Source organism: Pelodiscus sinensis, chromosome 1, assembly GCF_052426305.1.
Source record: "Pelodiscus sinensis isolate ZL-2025 chromosome 1, ASM5242630v1, whole genome shotgun sequence".
Classification (NCBI taxonomy): Eukaryota; Metazoa; Chordata; order Testudines; family Trionychidae; genus Pelodiscus; species Pelodiscus sinensis.
This window is the reverse complement of record NC_143052.1, coordinates 109,560,448-109,584,561: the sequence shown is the minus strand read 5'-3', so window position 1 is coordinate 109,584,561 and position 24,114 is coordinate 109,560,448. Positions and strand designations below refer to the sequence as shown.

At 45.0% G+C, this 24,114-nt stretch overlaps 1 protein-coding gene across 4 annotated transcripts in view; it reads left to right on the top strand.

Annotated features, from left to right (window-relative positions):
• Positions 1 to 24,114, top strand: part of KDM5A (lysine demethylase 5A) — a 77,128-nt gene that overhangs the window by 13,938 nt on the left and 39,076 nt on the right. For all 4 annotated transcript variants that reach the window (XM_075940874.2, XM_075940870.2, XM_075940885.2 and 1 more), the window contains 8 exons: positions 4,360 to 4,465; positions 5,461 to 5,549; positions 11,407 to 11,565; positions 12,756 to 12,875; positions 14,459 to 14,617; positions 16,006 to 16,187; positions 19,054 to 19,216; positions 22,288 to 22,407. In XM_075940874.2, coding sequence (XP_075796989.1) covers positions 4,360 to 4,465; positions 5,461 to 5,549; positions 11,407 to 11,565; positions 12,756 to 12,875; positions 14,459 to 14,617; positions 16,006 to 16,187; positions 19,054 to 19,216; positions 22,288 to 22,407 — 1,098 coding nt within the window. The remainder of the gene's footprint in view (positions 1 to 4,359; positions 4,466 to 5,460; positions 5,550 to 11,406; positions 11,566 to 12,755; positions 12,876 to 14,458; positions 14,618 to 16,005; positions 16,188 to 19,053; positions 19,217 to 22,287; positions 22,408 to 24,114) is intronic.

Sequence of the window (24,114 nt, the reverse complement as noted above, 5' to 3'; positions counted from 1 at the left end):
TAGCCCCTGCCCTCAGGGTTCCAAGCTCCCAGTGGACAGAGGCTGCTGGGAGGGCATGTGGGAGGCTGCCCTGCCAGTATCCCCTATTCGTGGGGTGCCTGAGGTTCCTGCAGACAGAGACTGGTGCAGCCTCTGTTCATGGGTGGCTTAGATTCCCCTCCCGCCCCCATGGACAGGGACTGCTGTCTGGGAATCACCGGCTCCTGATCCTCTGATACAAAGGCAGTGGGGAGGGAAGGGTAATGCAAGTAGTCGACCAGATAAACCTAGACTTAGGGGGTTAATCAGTTAATCGTCTAATCAACTACTCGTTGACATTCATAAAGCGAGCAGATTTATTTGGGTGTAAGTTAGGGATGTAAGCAACTAGTCGACTACTCAATAAGCATAAGCTTATCAGCTAGTTGACTAATGATGCAACTAGTTACTTCCCCCTTGCTGCCTGTCGGAGGAACTGGTGCTGGGGGGAGCTGGCTTAAAAGCTGGTTTCCACCCCACTCCCCCCAAAGCACTGTCTCTGCCGGGGGGCAGGGAAGCTAGAGGCACAGCAGGAAATGGTGTGAGTGGGGACTGAAGTAGTCTCTGCTTGCACTGCTTCTGCCATGATTCTGTTTTTGAAATGTACAGATCTGGGGCTCTTGGACATTTCAACTGTGGGGCTTCTGCTTTTGAACTGTAGCGAGAGCCCAATAGAGCTCTTGTTATAGTTAAAGGCAGAGGTTCTCTTATAGACTGACTAATTGAATAGTCAATGGGATTGACTATTCGATTAATCTAAATGTAAGATCCCTAGCATAAGTTGCATCTGACAAAATGGCTTTTACTCACAAAAGCGTATGCCCAAATAAATCTGTTAATCTTTAAAATGCAACAGGAATCTTTGTTTTACAGGTACAGGCTAACAGAGCTACCTCTGTGAGATATGGTATTCATAATTAAGTCTGTCTATTCTGTAGGCATTTTAGTTTTTTTTGTTATATATTGTCTTCTGAACACACAACTTGTTCTTTTGATAGATGTAGTGTTCTCTTTTTATACGAGGAAATAGTGGTTATAGTTAAACTTATAATTACTTTTAAAAATTGTGTTAGAATTGTAATGGAATTAGGATAAGAATTTTAAAACATGTTTACATTAAAATTAGTAAAATTGATTTAATTTCATAACTATCAAAAAGCAATGTTATGAAGAGCACTTGATGTATTCAAAATCTGGATATTAGAAAAGATTGATATTCAATTTAATTTTTCAAGTGAAAGCAAGGATTGGGATGACAACAATCCAATGGACTAAAAATTGCCAGAAAGTCTGTAAAGAAATATTGAAGATTTAATTAGAAAGTTGCATTGTTTGAGGGAAGGAAGTCCTCTGATACCAGTGGGATCTCTCATAAATTTCATTTTATCTGTTTTCGTTAATCACGTGTACTAGTGGGAGAACAACATTCCCATAAGATTAGAGGGACGCCAACTTGAAAAATCACATTTGTCTGAGTGGGGTACCTGTATACTAAAATAACCTAAAATATTTTATTGCTGTGTTTTGGGTGATGTATATTCTTGTAGATGTCATGATCAGTTACAGCACTGTCCAATGTCCATCAGTTGCTAAACAATTTCTATAAACGTAAAGAGGTAAACCGAGAAATCTTAAAAAAAAAAAAAAGGGGGGGGGGTATTACATCTCCCTGTAAGTGTCATACTGGGTGAGAAAACAAGCCCAAACACAAAATACAGTTGGAGGAAACTATCTGGACAGCAGTAGTGCTAAAAATATCTCTGATTAGCAAATTGCTTTTCAGTCTATTTTGGCAGCCAACAAAAACAAACAAATTTGAATGAATGCTTGGAAATGATATTCTGCTTATAGTATTATTGTCATTGCACATGGAATCTTCATTTAGTTTTGAGTATTGCTTACCAGAAAAGGTTTTTTGCGTGTCACCAAAAGTTGAGATAGGTGCTTTGCAGTACAGACAGACCAAATTGATGCCCCAAAAGAGCTAACAAACTTAACTCAGATGTAAGTTTGTAATGGAGAGCAGGAGAAGGTAGGGCAGGGTAACAACAATAAGATAATTCAGTTTCTGAGTGAACATTTGTGAGCAGTGTGATGGATTAAAAATGCTGGAAGGCTTTGTAGGAGCAACAGGTCTTTAGGAGGGACTTGAATGAAGAAAAGGTAGCTGCCTGGTGGATCAGCTTAGGAAGGACAAAGGTTGTTGACAAAGCGAGAGAGCTTGTGAGAAGTAAATGGACAAAATATTTAGTGGTGTGCAGCCAATCTAGTATATATTTGAGAGAGTCTGTGTCTATCAGTTTTTGTTCAAGATCTCCTCCTAAACTGTAAGAGCTATGACCACCAAATTTGGTATACAGCTTCCTCTTATCATAACTTGAAGCAATATAAGGGTTTGGTTATGCCAGGAAAACAGGATGTGCCCCGAATGGGATTGCTTCTCATAAAACCATACAAAAAAGAGACAGAATCGCCAGGCAGGTGAAAGGGACTGCCCCAGCCCTGAGCCTCCCACCTCCCAGGTACCTTTAAGGTGAATGTGGGGGGGGGGGGGGCGGAGGGGACTGAAGGTTACAGCCTTCCCTCTCTCCCCCAGTTTGTATAGGGACATTGTTGTCTGTTTGCTTTCATTAGGGAGCCAGGGAAAAGTACAGTTTCCTGCCTACCTCACTTTGTCTGGGGAGCGTAGTGGGCAGACGAACCTGGATTTGCTTGAACTGGTGGATATGCACTTTCCCTTGGCCTTGCCTACTGGAACTGCAGTGATTGTTTCCCACAAAAACCAAACAGAAAAGAGACAATCTCCAAGTGAAGTATAGTCCTCATAAGTGAGCAAATGTTGAAAAGTGCCTAAGGGCGGGTTCAGGGAAGATGCATAGAGTGCCACCTCTGCTTGCTGGCCCCAGCATGGCTGCTGCAGCAGTTCTGTTCTGGGTCAGTGAGGGCTGTGCTGCCTCCTCTAGCTGTGGTAGCCCTGTGCTGGGGCCGTGGGAAGGGGTGCCTCACTCCCCCTCCCCCCAGCATCTGCTCTATATTGGGGCAAGAAAAGGGGACCCCCCCCAGTTGTGGCATGCTAACCAGCACTATCCCAGAGCTGCTGTTGCCAGGGGACAGGTGGTCCTTCCATGGTCCCCACCCAGCCTAACCTGCAGCCAGGGGACATGCACTTCTCCCTTGGCTGCCTGCTGGAACTGCAGGAGCTTGTTGGAGATGGCTCTAGCCTGGCCCCAAGCTGCTGTGGTGAGAGGGGGCTGGAATAATAGTCTCTCCCCAGACCGGCAGCCTTCATACTGAACCCCTCACCCTGTAACAATTATTTAAAGGAAGAAAAATAAAGATTAAGTACCCAAGCAACGCCTGGTAAATCTAGTGATAGAGTAAAACAAGGCTGGAGAAGCATATAGTACTTAGTTACAGTGAAGTCCTGGTTCGTGACTAGGACTCTTAAGCTCTATGGCAGTAGAAAAGAGAGGCTCAGAGTTATGGAGGACTGTGAACAAATGGACAGGAAGGAACAAAACATTAGAAGAAATCAACCCTGCCCTTTCAGGGGGATGGTCTGGATAATAAGAGTTTTCCATTGCTTAATTCACGTGATTTGAAGAGCACCACGTGCAAGTAGGGCTATAGGGAATCGTAATGGTCATTGCATTTGAAAATCCAATCCCAGCCAAGGTTTCAAGATTTATGAACTGTGAACCTCATTAATAGTTTGTGGATATATCCATCCACCCACATAAGGGAGCAGATGAAGGGTGCAACATATTAATAAATATATTATTACATTTTTCCTGATCAATAATAACTAGGAATGTGTTGCATTGGTGATTGTTTTTGCTAGATGTCAAACTCTAGTTCTCCATGATCACTTGCTGTATAGGTTGGTCTGTGTAACAAAACTGGTTAATGCTAACCATGGAGATCAGTGTTCCTTGTAAGATGTATGCTTGTGCAATTGATCAGGAGACATTCAAATGCCGTTCAGCTGATTAGCAGAGTGCTTACAGCTAGATTTTGGTTTCTACTGGTGGTGCACATACACACATATCTTGATGCACACATTTATTCTGCACATGGATGGAAAGATTAGAGGGAGCATAGGTGGAGACGTTGGTTTGGAGAACTGGAAGAAAAGTTCCAGTCTGAAAGGAAATGCAGTGAATCTGGATACTTGGTTTGGAAATAAAAAAAAAAATTCAGGCCTTCCATCTTCTGAAGGGTAAGTAAAGTGGATGTTGAGTGTGAATGGAGCAACGAGAGGAGACAGGCAAGTGTGCAGTGAGTACTGGAGACCTAGAATTAAATGCTGATTGTGTTGTGCTGATGTGGTCTTGTTTTTAGGCAGAGGCAGGAGAGATGAGTAGAAATGCTGAGCTGAAGAAGCTGCAGATCTTCGGAGCTGGACCCAAGATGGTGGGACTTGCATTGGGAGCGAAGGATAAAGAAGGTAAATAAGCTTCTGGCTTATCCTGTGTCTAGGGGAAGTAAATACCATAGCCTGAATTTAGATTCTGCAACAGTCTTTTGAATAACCTCCCTGCTCTCTCTGAAGACAAATGCAAAGAGGTAAAACTGAGACATTGTGACGAGAAAAAGTTTTGGGGTTTAATTCATGGGGAGCTTGAGAGAACTTGTGGTGGCTAACCATGTTGGCTGGGACCCTTAATTTGCTACAGAATCATATTGCTTTATTTAGGAAATGTGCTGTACAACTTGAGAATTGCTGGACTTGAAAAAATGGTTGATAAATGTTAACACCAATGATAAGCTCACAAATTATATGGGCAACCCATTTTGTTTCATGACTTAACCGGATCTTCTGTGGTAATGAGCAAAGGAGGGTTTACCCTTTCCCAATTGTATACAGTTTGGTACAACTGGCATTTTACTCCTGGCAGAATTAGGTGACCTAAAACCAAAAATGTGTACATTGTTGTAAAGTTTTGCATATTTTATTTGTGAAAATAACACCATATTGCTCCAGCTTCAGTTACTTTGGTAACATATTGCAAAATATCTGTCAACAAGTTGTCTCTATTGTTGACATACAGTGAGAGATTTCCTCAGGAGTAAAGAGTTAAAGAAAACCCTACAACTACACAGTTGCAGTTGGGAGGTGCTAGCGTGGGCTTGATTAGGGTTCCAGGGCCTGGACACCTACATTTCCATGCCCCCAGGCCAGACACCAATACTCTGAGCTTCACTACACCCAACTTGTTCACTGTCACAGCAGGGGATATGGTGTGATGCAGTCCTTTCCTTCCTTAGCCTTTTTCCAGAGCTAGCTGTATCTCCCACACCCTCCTATCACAGGAGAATGAGGAGGTTCAGAGTATGCAGCTCCTACCCCACCAGGCTGGGTACTTGCTACATGATCTTTGTACGTTGGATTTTTGTTTATGCTATACTAATGAAATGTATGCAACTGTATTTTACTTCAAGATGAAGTGTCTCGAAGACGCAAAGGTACCAAGTCAGAAGCATTTGGCATGCAGATGAGGCAGCGTAAAGGGACAATTTCTGTCAACTTTGTAAGTGATTTGTTTGCTCTGGGGTACATAGCATGGTAAATGAAGCTGTCAGCTTGGGTTCCTTTTGATATATTTGTGCCATTGAGAAAATAGGGCACTGTAACAGATGATGTAAGATATTTTCTGCTGAAAGGTGAGAATTTGAATTAATCACAGTAAAACATTCAATTAATCACAGTAAAAAATTCAGTGTTAGGGTGAGATTCCATGTTAGTTTAACAGAAAAAAGGGTATTCCATCCTGAAGGGGCTCACTTGAGACTCAAGAGACGTATGTTGATTCTCTGCTCTGCCACAGACATTCTGTATGATCTTGGGCAAATTGCTTTGTCTCTCCATGCTTCAGTTCTCCATCTGAAAAATTGAAATAGTGGTACTTTTCTTCTAGTCTAAAAATACGTTAGTGAGTGATCTGATACTACAGTAATGGAGCCATATAAGTAGTTAATATAATCTAAGCAAGTGCTTAGTCACAAGGGACTAGCTTGCTCCTATCTGAAGTTGTTAGGGAGATCTCTAGAACGAGTACCGGTCCCCTGCCGGGTCATTGAGAAACAGCTTTTCTCACATGCCAGCTCTCACCTGTCTCCTCCTCTTGCACCCCTCCTGGCTGCTGCGTCTGATACAGAGGGAGAAGAGGGGCTGTGAGTAATCATGCATGAGCTCAGGCTCAACAGTTAACCATGTAAATGGTTACACTTTCACATCTTTAGTACATACACAGTCCTTAATAAGGTTTACTACTTCTAACATGTTTGAAGAAATTTAAGATCTGGGCACTTCTAAAACAGCATATGAAACATGCAGAATACCTTATTTCCATAGCTCCAGAAAGCTTCTTGTGGTTATTAGAATGTTAGTTGTTTTCTGTTCCAGGAGGGGCCATGGGACTTTTAACAAACTCAAATAGAATCTTTTAGATAAATTATGGGGGTCATAAATTACAATATAAACCAGCAACAGTTAGATTCTTGGAAACAGATGAAATAGGACAGAGCTTATCTGACTATTTTTTGCATTAATTGCTGAGAATAGATGGTATTTCTAAGCTGACTGTTTCTCCGTGAAAGAAATGACTGCTATTAGTGATTGTGAAAATGTCTCTCCTAGTCAATTATCAGGAAGACAGAATTTGTTTCCTGTTTATATTATCTCTCACTTGTGGGAGGGGTTCAAATACAGTAGCAATAAAACCAGAATCGTACATCTATTTAGCTGTAGATGTGATCTTGTAAAACCTTCATAAATGAATACGTATTGGGCCTTAATAGCACTTGAGAGACCGTCAAGGAAATAAATCTCTGAAATGTACACATCTTGTATTTGTAAGTCAGGCTGTAATTGTCATCTGAAAATATCCTGCTGCATTTCTGATTGTCCCCATCCATTTATTTTACATTTGTGTAAAATGGTAGGTCTATACAAAATGCAATGAAGTTGAGGATTTAATTGCAAGAAGTCATGACACTTATTTGAGATCCCACAGCAGCCATAAATCTACTTTTGTGTGTTTGATATTTGACCACATGTTAATTATGCTGTAATACAAAATGTTGCGTCTGTGTACTGAAGATTATGGAAAAAGGACAGTACTATCTCTGAATCTTAGGGATTGGGTGGCGACATTTGGTATGGTATATGTTGCAAAACAGTTCATTGTAATCCCCTATTCCTACTAGGGATGTTAGTGTATGATGTTTAAATGATTAACTCAGTGGTCTCCAACCTTTTTATACCCAAGACCACTTTTTAAATGTCAGGACAAGCCAAGATCTACCCCATCCCTTCCTTGAGGCCCCGCCCTCTCAGTTCCCCTTCTCTCCATCACTTGCTATCCCTGGCCCTTATACACTCTCAGGGTATGGCTACCCTGCTGCTTTTTTTCGGCAGTGGGGAAAAAAAAGAAATTTTTCCGACATTTGGCCCATCTAGACTGTCCCAAATGTTGGAAAATCCCCCCCCCCCCCTTTTTTTGGAAGCCTTGTGGAACAAGGCATACAGGGGCTGCCAAAAGAGCGCGTTTGGCGGTAAAACTCCTGCAGTCTAACCGTACCCTCACTGGGTTGAGACAGGAGGTGTAGGCTCTGGGGTGTGAATGAGCGATTTAGGTGTAGGAAAGAGTGAGAGGTGCAAGCTCTGGGAGGGAATTTGGATGCAGGAGGATGTGGAGAAGATGATGCTGGGTCAGGGAGGGGGCTCCAGGCTGGGGAGTGCTGAGCTCAGGTGGAGGGTTGGGGTGCTGAGCAAGCCACAGGCTTAGTGGATGTGAGGGTGCAAGAGTTTAGGTTGGGGGTGTGAGGAGCTCAGGACACAGATTTGCAGTGTGGGTATGGTGCAAGAGTGTTGTGGCAGAAGATTGAGGATGTGGGGGTGCAGGCATTTGGGGATGAGAGGCTCAGGATAAGGGATTCCAGTATATGAGAGGCTCAAATTTGGAGTCAGGGTGGGGGATACAGGAGTGTTACGATGCTGTGGCCAGATGAGGACTTGGCCCCAATTGGGGGCTTGTTGGCCAGGCTTAATTTTTAAATAAAATAGTATGTCAGACACACAAGGTTTCAGCATCGTCTTTATTTATGAGAAGGGCGGCTAACCTGTTTTTAGTCATGGGTCACTGGCCCACAGAAAAGTCAGTTGGAGCCATGCAAGTGAGATACAAAAACACAACCCCTCCAAATCCCTCAAACTTTACTAATGTGGCCCCAACTGTGCTTGTGGGTGCTGGGACATGGTTCTGGTGCAGGGTGCCAATGGGTGCTGGGGCAAGGGACAGAGTGCCAGTGTGTTGCGACAGGGTATTTTTGGGGGTTTGGTTAGGGGGCGGACAGACTGATACTTGGGGGTCCTGCAGCTGCACGCCAAGGCCCAGGAAGTGTGTGGGCTGCTCCCCCATTCCCCATACAGCAGCGCGGTACCTGAAACGCTGGTTTGTCGCACGCCTGATGCGTTCCTGAATTGGGGGGGGGGGAGAAGTCCTAGACTGCGCCAGCCCCACCCGCTGGGGTAGTGCACGCCTTGCTTCTCCACTCCCTATGGCAATGCATGCCGCCTGAGCAGCTGGAGCCGGGCACACTGGGGACTTTATCCCCCTTCTGTTTTCCCGTGTAGGGAGAGAGGGAGTCCTGGACAGCGCCAGCCCCAACCGCTTGGGTAGCACGTGCCTTGCTCCTCCGCTCCCCATGGCAGCGGGTTCTACCTGTGCAGCTGGAGCTGACGCAGTCTTGGATACCTACCGCCCTCCCCCGTGCTCAGGAAGGCAGCAGGGGAGCAAAGTCCCCAGCGTGCAATTGACTGGCGTTTTAGGTACTGCGCCGGCTGTTGAGGTAGGGGGGAGAGCAACCTGTGCACTCCCACCCCCCCCAACCTCGCGGGAAGCCCGTGCTTCCTCCGTGGTCCCTGAAGGTAGCATCAGGGTGGCCTGCATCTTGGGGGTGGAGGGCAACAAGGGGCGGAGGGGGAAGGCCCAAAGCCTCGTGATCGACTGGTCAAGCCTCCAAGATCAACCAGTCAACCATTGGATTAACTGATACCCCTAGGTTTACCAGTAAACCAAAACAACTACGTGCACTCCCCTTCCCCATGCTGCCTCTGTATCAGAGGCAGCAAAGTGGAGTCGGGGGGCAAGAGGGGAGAGCTGGCTTTTAAGTTAGCTTCCTGCATGTGTCAGTTCCCGTGGAGCTGTCTGCTCTTCCTGGCCCCCTGCTGCCTCCGCATGGGCACCAGATCCTATAGAGCCGCCTGCCCCTCCACTGCACATATTGGCTCTTGTGGAGCCATCTGCCTTCCCCTTGCTGCCTCTCACAGAGGCAGCAGTGGGAGCAGGTAGGAAGCCAGCTCCCCATGAGTACTGGCTCCCTGGAGCTGCCTGCTCCCCTTGCCCTCCCCTCTGCTTCTGTGTCTGTATCAAAAGCAGCAGCATGGGGGTCAGGCAGGCAGGATGTCGGAACAACTTCTGTCTGTGGGAAGCTCTGGGCCCCCTGTGCGCAGGGGTGGCAGGCAGAAGCTGGTCTGCCCTGGAAGCTGATTTTAAAATGGGCTCCCCTCACAGACCAACTCTGCCTGCCACCCTGTGCTGCTGCTTCTGATACAGAGGTGGCAGGGGGCTCCCCAGAATGGAGCCCAGGAGTGCATTGGCTGCTGGCCCTGCCCTCAGGGAATGTTTTAGTAACTGAGTAACCCCATAAAATTATTGTGGCTAAGTGATTACTAAAATAACTGATATATAACATCCCTAATTTCTATACACTTTGTTTCTGAAAGTAACCTGTTTGAATGATGCTTTTCATCTAGATCCACTGACATATCAGTTTTCTTGAGTTTGAGATGATGGTGTATGTTTTCCTCCCCTCTCCCTCTCTGTTTAAAAAAGTAAAACAAAAAACCCACCACACCTTTTACATTATTAGAACACAAATAGCTCAAGTTTGAACTTGGCTTGGACGTGATCTTTCATGAAGACTAGTGTTTTCACTAATTCTGGAAATGGAAAGACTTTTTGTAGAATTTGGACCATTGGAAAATTTCCCATCAAATATGTGTAATTGAAAATGGCGAGATTTAAAGGAGCATTGCATGCTTGCACACCAACAGTGTGCAAACTCTCTCTCCTAATCAGTGAGATAACAATAGGACTTTGCCCTGTGATGCATTCCTATTGTGTTTGTCAGTTAGAAGACTTCATGTTGTAGTGACAGCCTGACTTGTTAAAACCAGTGTTGTCCTGTTTTCCTTTTTGGGCTGCATAATAAAAAGATACAGTATGGCTTGTATCCCATCTAATGTGAATAATGGGGGAATTTGGATCGAGTAATGTATTAAAAGTCAGTGCTTCTATTAAATGATTAAATGTAAAATTATTCTTCAGATCTAGCAGGCTCACTTGTTATACAATCTAAATACAGCTCAGTAGTTGTGTAAAACCAGTGTTTTAGGAGCTTGAGTACATTTTAAGGAGAAAAGTAGCTGATGTTTCCTTTCTAAACTAGGGTGATACTAGAGCTATCCTACTGTGACAAGCTATAGCAACAGGGAATTTGATCTTGATTGTGCAGTAATCTTGGTTTTTGAAAGTTCTTCAGGGTAGTGGTGGTGTTGGGCAGACAGTAAATGAGGAAGTAGTGTGCTGGAGCATGAATTCTTACACTTTTATTTTGCTACTTGGAATCCTTATCCTCCTGTTATCAAAGAAGAATAAAGATCAAGGGGAACAATTATTAGTACAGGCACATGTAGCTTTTGCCTTTGAATTCTCAGCTTGTAATTTTCAGTGTTTCTCTGTTCCTGCATGGTCTGCTTTTTGTCCCTGCATTTGAGAACAGTTTCAGATATAATTACGCTTGTATCATGGATAATGATGTGGTACCTAGACAAGAGGACTCTTGCAGAGTACTGTCTGCAGAGATCTAATTTGAATCAAGAGTGGAGAAAGCATTTATACTGAGGATGTAGCAAGGATAGATATTAAACCTCTCAAATGAAAATTAATGTAAATTGGTTCTTCTGGTTCAAGTAAATGTAAATGAGTTCTTTGAGTTATCTATCTGGAAGATACTTGATAATGCTTTTCCTCCCCCTGAAGCTCAGCTAGATGGATATTCCCTGGCTCCTTATCTTGTGTGTCTACCCACACTCCCTGATTCTCAGATATATAGCTTCCTTGGGAAGCAGAAGCTCAGTGGAGATTTGTCAGTGCTTCTCTTGTGGAGTTTAGGCAATCCTGTCCCTCCCATTCCTGTATCCGATTTCAGCTCTGTGTACTGCTATATAGCTAGTAATACTCTGGCCTGGCAACTTGTGGGTGGCAGCTTCTGGGTGATGGAAACTGATCATATTACACGGATTTTTTTTTTCCTCTGCAGGTTGATCTGTATGTGTGCTTGTTTTGTGGCCGGGGAAACAATGAGGACAAACTGCTACTGTGTGATGGATGTGATGATAGCTACCATACTTTTTGCCTGATTCCCCCTTTGCCCGATGTGCCCAAGGGTGACTGGAGATGCCCGAAATGTGTTGCTGAGGTACAGTTCAAGAACTGATCAAGCTCTCTGTGTGTATTCATGTTATTAGGAAAAGCCATTCACAGTGGTAGCTCAGCCCTTGAGCTCTGCATTTTTTCCCATTGTTGTTGGAGCCAGGACCAGCCTGAAGGGCATGCAGGGCACTGGGGCGACCTCCCATTTGACCGCTTCCTAAGCCCCACCCCTGCTCCACTCCTCTGCCCCTTCCCTCGAGCAGTGTGTCCCGGGAGATTACCTGGGGTGTGCCTCATGGTGCGGTGGAAGCAGGAGGTTGCGCTCTCACCCCCCACTTCACCATGCAGGAGTGTCTGTTAGATGAAGCCTAAAACTCTGTGGACAGCTAAGCTTTTTGTATATTAAGATCTGGGATTGTGTTTGATTTATTAAAGGACGTTAATAAAAAATAACTAGCCATCAACCGTCTGGCATGTTTGTATGTTGAGAGATATCTCTGATTACATACATATTGTCAGAGGGATCTACTGGTGTTGAAAGAGACTTTGTGGAAATGGGCAGGGTGGAATAGCATTGGTGTGATGGATTGCCCACTCCATGGATAAGACAGTGAAATAAACTCCTCTGATTATGTGCATGTCAGATGACTCAAGTTGCTAACCAATTAGCATAAAACTCTTATGAAAGCCATTATCCTAATAAACCCTTTTACCTGTCTCGCACTCTCTCCATGTAAATTTACTTTCTCCACAGTTAAACTAGCTACTGACTTGCTGAAACAAAATAGGCGATGTAGTATCTTTTATTGGACTAGTTTCTGTTGGTTCTCATCCACCTTCTCTCATATCCTGGGACTGACTAGGCTACAATTACACTGCATTATAAAGACTAAGACGGTTGTAGGGTTTGCTACAGTGCAATTCTGCTACAGCTGCTTATTTTAGTGCCCAAATCTCACATAATCCCCTCTTAGCTTAAGGCCTCTGTGTCTTTGTTGTCCCTTGTCATTCTACCTACTTCAGCAAGTGCTGAGATGCAAATGTTCATGTGAAGCTGCACACATTAGTTTGGCTGCCCAACTGTTAATTGTGTGGGAGGAGCTGCCCTATCAAGAGGAAGCAATTTAAATCTGTATTTTGCCTTTGTATTAGACAAGGAAACTGAGTAGGCACTGATCTCTTCTAGTAAGAATCTGCTTGTTGTCAGCTGTAGGAGTAATGTATTGCCTCTCCTAGGAATGTAACAAACCGCGTGAGGCCTTTGGATTTGAGCAGGCTGTCAGGGAGTACACGCTCCAGAGCTTTGGAGAGATGGCAGATAACTTCAAGTCTGATTATTTCAACATGCCAGTCCACGTGAGTATCCCTATTTGTTGATGTTTATTACTGAGGAAGGCAGTGAAGTATCAACTGACCTGGAGTTTTTGTTGGGCATCTCATGATTGATTTAAAGGGATAATAATAATTTAGCTCTCTGGCATCTAGTCAGATCATCTTCAATTTCCCTTAATTTCTTCTGGTGTTTTACTGTCTCCTTCTGATTGATGATTGACCTATGCCCCAACAGAGTATTGTGGCCAAACTATTAAATTCCTTCCTTTTCCAGGGTTCAGCAAACCAGATGAACAAATGCATTATTTGAACTTTCTTTGGGCACAAGGTTTGTCCTCCATTGATAGCATATGTGTAACTAAATTAATATTTGTGAGATACTGTGGTGTTTATCACCACAGAAAATCCAATATAAAAATGTCAGGGTTACTTTCAGCAATGAAAGATTTAAAAAAGTTCTAAACAAATGTAATTAAGTGTATGGTCTCCCTATAACACTCTAGAATTAGTGAATAATACTCTGGAAAGGAGTACTCTTGCTGAAGTAGGAGCAAAGGTATCTTTCTTCCTCTTATTTCTTAAAAAATTGTCAGCCATCAACAGATTTATAAGTGATGGGAAGAGGACATTGGTCTTCCTGACCCAACTGGGCAGTTCTTATCCAATCTGTCATGATAAATGGACAGACTGCTTCTTTGTTCAATAAGTCTGAGTCGTCTTGAAGGTCTGACTGAATTAATGGGCATGTCATAGTTGCTTTCTGATGGGTGTGTGCATAACCTACCCTGGTAACGAAATTAATCCCCAGCCCATGATGTAGCATTCCTTCATGAATACAGTTGTAGTGTAGGGCATTTGCTCACTTTTTTTTTTATTCTTACAGTATTATGGGACTATTTGGTTTTATTAGTTTTTCTAAGTAGAACTGTATCTGGGCACATTACCTCTAATCATCCTAGCTTTCTTTCCCACGTACTCCTTTCCACACAATGTAACATCCTGCATCTAAGGTCTGGTCTATGCTATCGAGTTATATCCATAAAGGGCTGCTTACTTTGTCCTAGCTCTGTAAGCATCTATATTACAACATTGCTCCTGCCAGTATAAGTTGTACACAACACCGACCTAACAACTCCATCTCAGGAAGAGGAATAGTGCTTAGGTTAATGTAGTTAAGGAGACCTAGTATCAGTATAGACACTATGTTACTTACATTCTGTTGTCGATCAGCTCCTGGAGTTGACAGCTGGACCCTTCCTTGTATCCCAGAGGGTAACAGATGTCAACCCCTCATACTTCCCCACTTAAGTCAGTGCAAGCACACCGCCCACAGGAGGAGGGTAGTGTGGACATGACAAACCAGTAATAATTACTGCTGTGATTGTACATCAACCTAACCTAGGTCAACTTAATTTTGTAATTTAGCCAAGCTGTAAAGAATGGCAAAATAATTTCCATGGAAATTGATTCTCATGTGTGGTATGGGAGAAGACTGGATTTAATGTCTGATGGATGAGGGATTGGGAAAGGTGTAATATCACTTTTAGGTGCATTTTTTTAGCCTGAGGATAACCCTGTTTTCCATGGGAACGCTATTGTCTTTACAGATGGTTCCCACTGAGCTGGTGGAGAAGGAGTTCTGGCGACTCGTGAGCAGCATTGAGGAGGATGTCATTGTGGAGTATGGTGCTGATATTTCATCCAAGGACTTTGGAAGTGGCTTTCCTGTGAAGGATGGCTGTCGAAAGATGATGCCAGAGGAGGAGGTGTGAATGGAGAAATGTTTAACTGATCCCAAACCTTGCATTACAAAGTTATACTCCTTTAGGACTGAAACTAATGTGGCTTTTTCAGTTTTGTAAAATAAAATGGTGATTGCTTTTATGTGCACCTACGTTTCTTTTAAGGCATATGTGATCTGGAGGCTAAATAAGGGGGATTAGAGTAAAGACACCTAGATTTCATTCCTGGCACAGTCACTGATTTGCTATGGCTGATAAGTTATTTTTCCTGCAATATTCACCTGTTTTGTATGGCTGTTCACAGGGTTAATGTTTAAAGTTCTTTGGCCTTCTGGTGAAGGTTGTGGTAGAAATGTAAAGTATTAAGGCAGTATTCAGCATGCATTTCTGAGCCATTTTCAGCATAAGGAGACTGACAAGATTTTGCATCTGAATAGTGACTTGTTGCTATTCTTTTGCCTCTGTACTTTTTTTTTAAACCAATAACAAGTGTTGTTGAGACTATTCCATAATGAAAAAACTGATGAAATTAATAATCAGCAGTTTACATTCAAACCACAGGAAATAATTTTTCACACAATGCACAGCTAACCTGTGGAACTCCTTGCAAAGTCATATTGTATGGTCAAAAGTAGAACCGGCTTAAAAATGAACTAAACTGCATGGAGGAAAAGATCATCAGCAAATGTTAGCCGAGATGGTCAGAGATGCAACCCAAAGCCTGGGATATATAAAGCTCTGGCTGCCAGAAGCTGGATGGAAATAATAGTTGGATCACTCCAATTGCCCTATTTTTTACACTCTCAGTAGTTGTGGCAGTTGTGGCATTGGCTAACTCCGGAGACAGAATACTGGGCTAGATGACCATTGGTCTGATCTGGTATGGAAGTTTTTGTTCTTAGCAATGACAGTGAGGAAGTTGTACTATTTTAACTAGTTCTTGTAAAGGTTAGATGAGTTACTCTGTAGCAGAATGAGCCATTGAGAAACTGACTTCCCAATAAGAGATGTAGTAAGACTTGAGTTTCATGATTTCTTTGAAGTGCATTCCAGGCTTGAATTTTTGCCTTCAGGGTATTGAGCTGTTATCATTTGCCTGCTACTTTGTGGGGGCTGGAGCTTTACTTAAATGGAGCAAAAGTACAGGGAAAAGTGAAACCGATTTGGAACTTTCAATATAAACCATTGTCTAATGAGTGAATTAGTTCAATGCAGTCCTAACAAGATTGGCTGCTGGTTTAGGGTCTAGTGGATACCCACTTCCAAAGCTTCAGCATGACAGAATTCCAATCAAAGGCTAAAAAGTAAATTAACAGGCTGCTCAATTTATCCTGTGGGATACCTTCTCCTTAGGCTTGTTAAACTATATAAATTGTCTTCAGATTTCATGGGGTTCTCCCTTTCTTTGGCAGGAATATGCACTTTCTGGTTGGAACCTGAATAACATGCCAGTGTTGGAACAGTCAGTCCTTGCTCACATCAATGCAGATATCTCTGGCATGAAGGTGCCCTGGCTGTATGTAGGGATGTGCTTCTCCTCTTTCTGCTGGCACATTGAGGACCACTGGAGCTATTCCATCAATTACTTGCACTGGTATGGTTTCTCTTCCTGTCATCCTCTTCCCTTGCACTGCTCTGCTTGTTCTTAGCTGATGCAATTTTTCCGGTAATACCTGTACCTACTGAAATCCATTCCTATTATTGTTTGCCTGAGACTGAAGGGACCATAAGAAAGATAAGCCATTCATTTCCTTAAAGTGAGACTGAGTCTAGTAGGAGAGATGGATGCAGACATCACTGTATAGAGTACTGCAGTGTTAATGCTTTGGTTAAATGTAGATATTGAAATGCCATCACCAGTGACAATGGAATAGTCTGTTCTACAGACATTCTTTCTAGTCTCATCTAATCAAGCAATTCTATTGGCTGAATGATAAACCACTTCATAATGAAGTTTAGATCATGGGTAGGGAGCCAAAGGCCCAGGAGCCAGATGCAGTTCCTGGCTTGCCTGGATCCGGCCCCAAAAGCTCAGGGTTGTCTTCTCACCCCCAACATTAGAGAGCCCAGGCTAGCACTCCAGCCCCCCTCCCATTGCCCCACCGCTGGGCTGGAGCACTCAGTCTACTAGCCTGGACCCCCTCCTAGGCTCTGGTGTGCAAGGGGAATATGGGGGGGGGGTCTTTCTCCTTAGTTGGGGACCACATTAATGAGGAATTGTGGGGTGGGGGATTTTTTTGCTTGCTTATCACTTGTGTATGGCCCCCGAGCTGAGCAGTTTATCTTGATGTAGTAGTGCTCACATTACTGCCAGTTGTTAGGAATCTCACAGCGATGTTAACTTCATGTTATGCTTTCTCAGAATATTTTAGTGATTGTATTTTTATTTAAAAAAACCTCGTACTGTAATTTTCAGAAGTCCAGGTTCAGTCATAAAGGAGCACTGTTTGAGGGTAAGCTATGGGAAGCACCTTATTCAAAATGAAAAGTGTGTGCCTTGTAATGGTCCATTTGCCTTTGGACAGTAATGGAAATTTTCTGGAGAAGTATGTTTAGGAGTAACCAAGATCCCAGAGTATGTGTGTGTTCAGAATTCAGGTACTGGTTTCAGTATGCCATGAGTGAGGTCGCTCTGGGGGAGGATTTGGTGTCAGTTTGTTAGTTCTGAGAACCCAGACAGATTTGAGTGGAAGGAGATTTGATTAGTGGGATTTGACTGGCTCTATCCTACCAGCAGGTGTCACTGAAGACTTCAGGAATCAGATAAGGTGTTGGTGTGAACAAAACGATTCTTGGGTGCAATATCCTTTCTCTTAGCTCTTTTGCTAGGTTTTGAATAATTTTTCAATGTATTTAGGCAGTGAACGCTAAAGAAATATTGAAGTATTTAGATGGAGTTGCTTGCTAGATAATATTTTGAGTAGCAAAAAACCGTTAAGTCCTTGAGTTCATAGGCCAGTACAGAGCATTGTGGTGTGAAGACTTAATTGGAAAGACTGGAGTAATTTGTAAGTTGCATGTTTTGAGCAATTAATTTCACTTCTGTTTGCCCCAGCCTCCCTTCACATTTAATTTATTAACCACATTACCTGTCACTAGGTGTATAAATCTCCCCTCAGGAATCCCAGTCAGCTGTGTCTTTCTCCTGCGGTTCAGAACAGTCATTTCCAGTAGTTATTGAGTAGGAAAGTGGCTGCTGTAGGCTGCAATTCCTTGCTGGAATGTTATACCACAGTATACCTGCCACTGACAATATCCTGAATGTACTTTCCTGAATTAAGATAAACCTTGTTGAATTAGGTTAAATACCTTTTTAGAGTCCAGTGTATGAAAAGTGTAGTTCTGGGTGGTATGGAATTGTATGTGCATAATTAATAGTTTCCAGAGATTTCATTAGGTACTTCAAAGGGGTTGTTCCAAAAAGCTTTCTGAAGTGGGTTTCCTAGGAAATATCTAGGGGTAAGGACAATGCAAACATGACCCTCTGGAAGCTATGCTTTGGGCAAGAAAATCCATTGCCTAATTACTTGCTCCTGGAAACTCCAGATCTCAGACCCCCAATATGTGTAAAGGGTGGACTGAATATAATGAATATGCTTGTTCTGATTTGAAGCTGTGATGAACTTGTGACCACAAAAGAAACATCTTGGGTGAAATTTGGAAGGACTGCACTAGCCAGAGCCTGGGGTTAGGGTTGGGGGATCACTGGTAAGTTTATTAGCATATGTACAGGTTATCTTATTCTTTTCAGTGTTTTCTCTGTACTGTAGGAGTGGGGAACATTTTTTGGGTCAGGGCCGCTGACCTACAGAAGAATCAGCTGTGGGCCTGCACACAAGTGAGAAACACAAAACAAACACAAAAACCAAGACACCCCTCACTGATGTGTTCCCCCACTGAAAAGGACACTCGCCATATTCCCCTCACACACTAGAGCCTAGGGGGGCCCAGCCTGGTAGATTTTGTGTGCTCCAGCTCCACAGGGAGACTGGGGGGGTTGGGGGCAGGAATGCCAGCATGGGAGCCCCAAGCCACAGGGGCCGTATCTAGGCATATGGCCCCCAGGCCTTGGGTTCCCCACCCCTTTTTAGTGCTTCTATCTTAAGAATACAATAAATTTGCATAGAAGATGGTGTGGTAATTTCTAAGTATGGATAATTACTGTTGTAAATCTCTGAAGAGTAAGTGAGCAGGTGTGGTTGAATAGCCTTCCTTGGCTTGAACTAACACAGGAAAGGGGGGCAGGAAATTGTGTTAGCTGGAAATCCCCTGGTCAGAACAAAGTGAGGTGCACATCGATACCCAAGAAAGGCAACATCTGGGGTGTCGGAAACCTGAGAGGGGGTGCCATTGCTGAGAGGAAATACAGGTGAAGTTGTCATAAACTCATACCTTGCATTAGGATGACAGTTTTACTTTGCTTTAGGTAATGTGTAGTGCAATTGACTGTTTTCTGCCAGGGGAGAGCCCAAGACATGGTATGGTGTGCCCTCTCATGCAGCAGAACAACTGGAGGAGGTGATGAGAGAGTTGGCTCCTGAACTGTTTGAGTCTCAGCCTGATCTCCTGCATCAGCTTGTCACCATCATGAACCCCAATGTGCTGATGGAGCATGGTGTACCCGTGAGTAGGACAGGAGAATTTCTTCTATACCTCTGTAACCCACTGCTTTTCTATATTCCTTTTGCTTTGTTACAGATTGACTTTATGATGTGATGGAATATCATTTAAGAACTCTTATGGTGACCCTTTAGATCTAGTTAATCAGTTAAGGGATAGTCTTTCATCTACTTTTTTTAGCATGCTACAGTAGAATGACTTCAGTGTGGAAAAAAATACCAGGCCTCAGCGTGGCTCCCGAGAGGGGGAGCGGGGTGGGGCGGGCTGGGAGGAGGTGTGTTGGGGGTAGGAAACGGGCTGCTGGGAAGCAGGTTTGGAGGCAGCAGGGCTGTCCGGCGGAGATCGGGGCAGGTTCATGGGCTTCCAGGGGAAGCAGAGTTGGGGGCAGTGGGGCTTGTCCGGTGGAGATGGGTGCGGGCGGGTGGGCGGGCAGCCAGCAGAAGCAGGGTTGGGGGCAGCGGGGCTGTCCAGGGGAGATCGGAGCGGGCGGCAGAAGCAGGGCTTGACGGGGACAGCAGGGCTGGCCAGGGGAGATGGGGGGGGGGGGGGGGGCGAATCGGCCAGCGAGAAGCGGGACTGACCCTAGCACTTGCAGACCCGGACACACAAGTGCGTCCAGCCCTGGGGATTCCATTTTGCCTCCTTCCTCCCCATACTCTCCCTCAAGTAATTGCGAACTGCCTGGCTGGCAGACACACTCATGCAGCATGAGCACATCTACCAGCCAGGCAGTTTGCAGCTACGGACTGATACACTTAATTATAATAAAACTTACCTAATCAGAAAATACCAGACATTTTATATGTCAGGTATTTTCTCGATTTGTTTCCCGGATAGTCCTGTATTTGAGGGATCTGTCCGGTACAAAACGGGACACCTGGCAACCCTACCCCTCCTTGCACCTTCCCTCCTAGCCAGATACCCTATCCCCAATCTGCTTCTGCTCCCACCTCCTGGAATGCCCATGTGGTGCCGGGTCCCCTAAGCACTGACCAAGGCTGGGCAGAGGATGCAGCCAGGTGAAACACTGAAAATGTATTCATTTTTAATTCTTTTTTTATATGCCTTTATATTTTTGGGCTGCAAAAGACAGTACTAAAAAAAAAAAAAAGGTTCCAACTAAAGTAAAAAGTTTGGGAAACCCTGGTCTAGCCAGCTTTCTATCCATCTTACAGTCCATTTATCCAATCCATATTCCCATAACTTGCTGGCAAGAATATTGTGGGTGACAGTGTCAAAAGCTTTGCTAACGCTGGCACTTTTGGTTTTGGGAGGACCAGAAACAACTTATTTGAATATTCATAATTTGCATAATGAATATGCAAATGAATGTTACTGGTCTTCCAAAAGCTCGTGAATGGATTTACTGGTCCCTATGCCAAAGTTTGGGAACCCCTGACGTAGATTATTAAAACTGAAGTCTTTAGAAGTCATCCTGCTTTTGCTGTTTGTTTTTTAATTAGCTTTGCCAGTGAATATCAGTGATATTGAATTTATAGATTCACTTTTGTTTTAAATGTTTTCAATTTCAGGTTCTCTGCAATGTGACATAGCAATGGCTGCAAGGGAGTTGTGCATATTAAATGTTTCATTTGGAATTAAAAAAAACAAACAGGAAAACATTTCCATTTCTCAGGTTTTATAAAATCTACATTTTTGTAAAATATGAATTGTGAATGATAGTTACTTTTGTTTGAAGGGACATTTTTGGTAGACTAAATTGCATCTCAGGCAGATGTCCCAACAAAGCAAAGTACAGTAAAACTTCATTAGTCCTGCATCCAATGCTCCGGGACTCCTGATGGTCCGGCACCATCAGGAACCCGGAAGTGCTGGGGCAGCCAGACAGGCTTCCCCCATTCAGCTGCTGCTGAAACTGACCAGCAGCTGAATCGGGGAAGCAGGGAGCAGAGCAGCTGGGGTGCTGCCCGGTTGGTCTCATAGCGCTGCCCCTCGAGGCTGCGGGACCAACCTGGCAGCACCCCAGCTGCTCTCGGGGACGCCTGGGTTAGAGCCGCTGGGGTGCTGCCGGGTTGGTCCCTCAGCGCCGGGGGGCGGCGCTACGTGACCAACCAGGCAGCACCCCAGCTGCTTTGCCCCAGGTGTAGGGATTCAGCCACTGCTGAAACTGACCAGCAGCGTCAGTTTCACCAGCAGGCTGACTCCGGACACCTGAGGCAGAGCAGCTGGGTAGCTGCGGGGTTGGTCTTGTAGCGCCGCCCCTCGGTGCTGCGGGACCAACCCGGCAGGACCCCAGCTGCTCTGCCCCAGGGGTCCCCAAGTCAGCTGCTGCTGAAACAGATCCGCGGCTGATTCCAGGAAGCCCTGGGCAGAGCAGTTGGGGTCCTGCCGGGTTGGTCCCGCAGCGCCAAAGGACAGAGCTGCGGGACCAACCCTGCAGCACTCCAGCTGCTCTGTCCCAGGCGTCCCCAAGAGCAGCTGGGGTGCTGCTGGGTTGGTGCCGTAGCGCCGCCCCTCGGCGCTGTGGGACCAACCCGGCAGCACCCCAGCTGCTCGATTGCAGGCATCCCCAGTTCAGCTGCTGCTGAAACTGACCAGCAGCGGCTGAATCAGGGATGCCTTTGGCAGAGCCGGACTATCGTAAGAGGGGGCTTTGAGGGGTCTGAGGTGGCATCCCCTCCCACCCCACTCCAGACCCCTCATAGCCCCCCCTTCTGATAGTCCGTCATATCTGATAATCCGGCACCCTCTGGGTCCTAAAGGTGCCGGATTATCGGAAGTTTTTTAAACTGTGTGTTGTGAAGGGTTAAGTAATGATTCACTCACTGATAGAGAAACTTTCTGCTTGAATCCCAAAAGGGACAAGCTGAGTGCTGGGCCTTTAACTGCTGATTCTTTTATTTAACTTTTTATAGTAAAATTGTCAAAAGTTTACTTTTCAAAAGGATAAATACTCTCCTAATTTCTCCTGTGCTAGCTAAATTCCGTAGGGTCTCCTACAGGTGAAAGGAGATGGTTTCAATGTCCTTTTTAAAAAAAATTATTTCAGTTTTCTGTCTGCTGCCAATCTCAAAGTTTTCTCTTTCCTTTTCCTCTCCCTGCTTTATATGTAGGTGTACAGGACCAATCAGTGCGCTGGTGAGTTTGTTGTGACTTTTCCTCGTGCTTATCACTCCGGATTTAACCAGGGCTACAACTTTGCTGAGGCTGTGAATTTCTGCACTGCGGACTGGGTGCGTTCTGTTGCATATGTCTGTCAATGTCTCTGCTAGCTGGCCTTTATTAGGAGAATGTTAGTAACTTGTTTATCTGGATAGGAGTTTTGTTACAGCAGTACCTATGTCTGGTATAGCGTTCATTTGAGTTTTCATCACAGAAAATTAATTTTGAAGGGCTTAAAAATCAACTCTAAATAGTTTTCAATTGACCATTACAGGTTTTGGCTCCCTTTTAAGTGTGTCTGAACTAAACCTCACAATTCACACTTCTGCACAATTGAGGTAATGGATTTCAGGAAGGCAGATTTTGATAAGCTCAGAGAACTTGTAGGTAAGGGACGTTGTTAAGGGCCCAATAGCAAACAATTCCTGCAGAGGTGGTCTCCAAGTGCAGGAAGGACAACTGCATTGTGTAGAATAGATACTCCACTGTGCTAAACCCCAAAGTGCTTGCAACTGTGTTCTCCAGTGCAGTTCTTAATTGTATGAATTATCTCCAGACCCCTACTGTACCATGACACACATAGCTAGAAACAGATACTGGGTTCACTTTTTTAAACTAGCTGCTAGGGAGCTGCGCCCCTGTTCGCTATGCTCACCAGCCCCCCTCTCTCTGGCTTTCTTATTCACTGATCTGCCGAGACTCCATACCTCCAGCCCTGTCACTCTCCAGCTCAGCTCCCCCCCCCCCCCCCCATAAGGTTGAAGCACCAGTGCCGGCTTCTGGGAGGAGGTGGGGCAAGGATGAGAGAGCCCAGAGGCTCCCTGCACGCTGCCACTTCCCTTCCCCCAGCCAAGGTAGTGGGAGGGAAAGCAGCAGCTTGCTGGGAGCCTTGGTGCTTTCTGCCCCTCCTCCCCCACAGGAAGCTGGTGCCAGTGCTTTAACCTCGTGGGGGATTGAGGCAGTAGAACTACGGTGCGTGAGGGTGCTTGGGGTAGGTGGTCTCGGCAAGGCAGTGAGTGAGCAGTCTGGAGGCACGGAATCCCGGTTTGGAGAGGGTGGGCAGGGTGTGTGAGTTAGGGTGTTGGGATGGTGCAAGGAGGGGCTGTAGCCAGTAGGGATGCGGTGGAAAAGGCCGGTCAGCAGGAAAGGCAGCCAGGGCAAGGTGGCAGGCCCTGGTGGCTGGCGGCGATGTTAGCATGGCGCAAGACCAGGGGCAGGCCCGGTCAGCTGCAATGCTTGTGTTGGGCAAGCAGGGCTGCAGCTGGTAGGGCTGCGGAGGAAGAGGCTGGTCAACAGGAAAGGTACCCAGATGTCTGGTGCAATGGTAACGAGGTGTAAAGAGGGTTTGCAGGCTGTGGGGGAAGAGACTGGTCATTGTGGAAGGCAATTGGGGACAGGAGCTGGTGGTGGTGGCTTAAGTTGACACACACACACCCCTCTGTGTGGGAGCGATATAAGGGTCTGAGGAGCTGTCTGGAGCTGGGAGCAGGGTGACGCGAGAGAGAATATTAGTCTTTTTGCTTACTCTTAATATATGGACCCACTAGGCTCCAGAAATCTAACTCTCTAGGCTGTTTGTATGCCAAAAAAAGATATAAAACATGGCTCTCTTCCTGTAGGCTCTGGAGACCTTGGCTCTGGTAACAGACAAATATAATGGACAAATTATGTTAATCTCCATATAGACACTATTCTTGATGTATTGGAGGGAAGGAGAGTGGGGAGGTGAGGGACAGTCCTTTGAAACATGGCTTCAGATAATGACTTGGTTGGTTCTT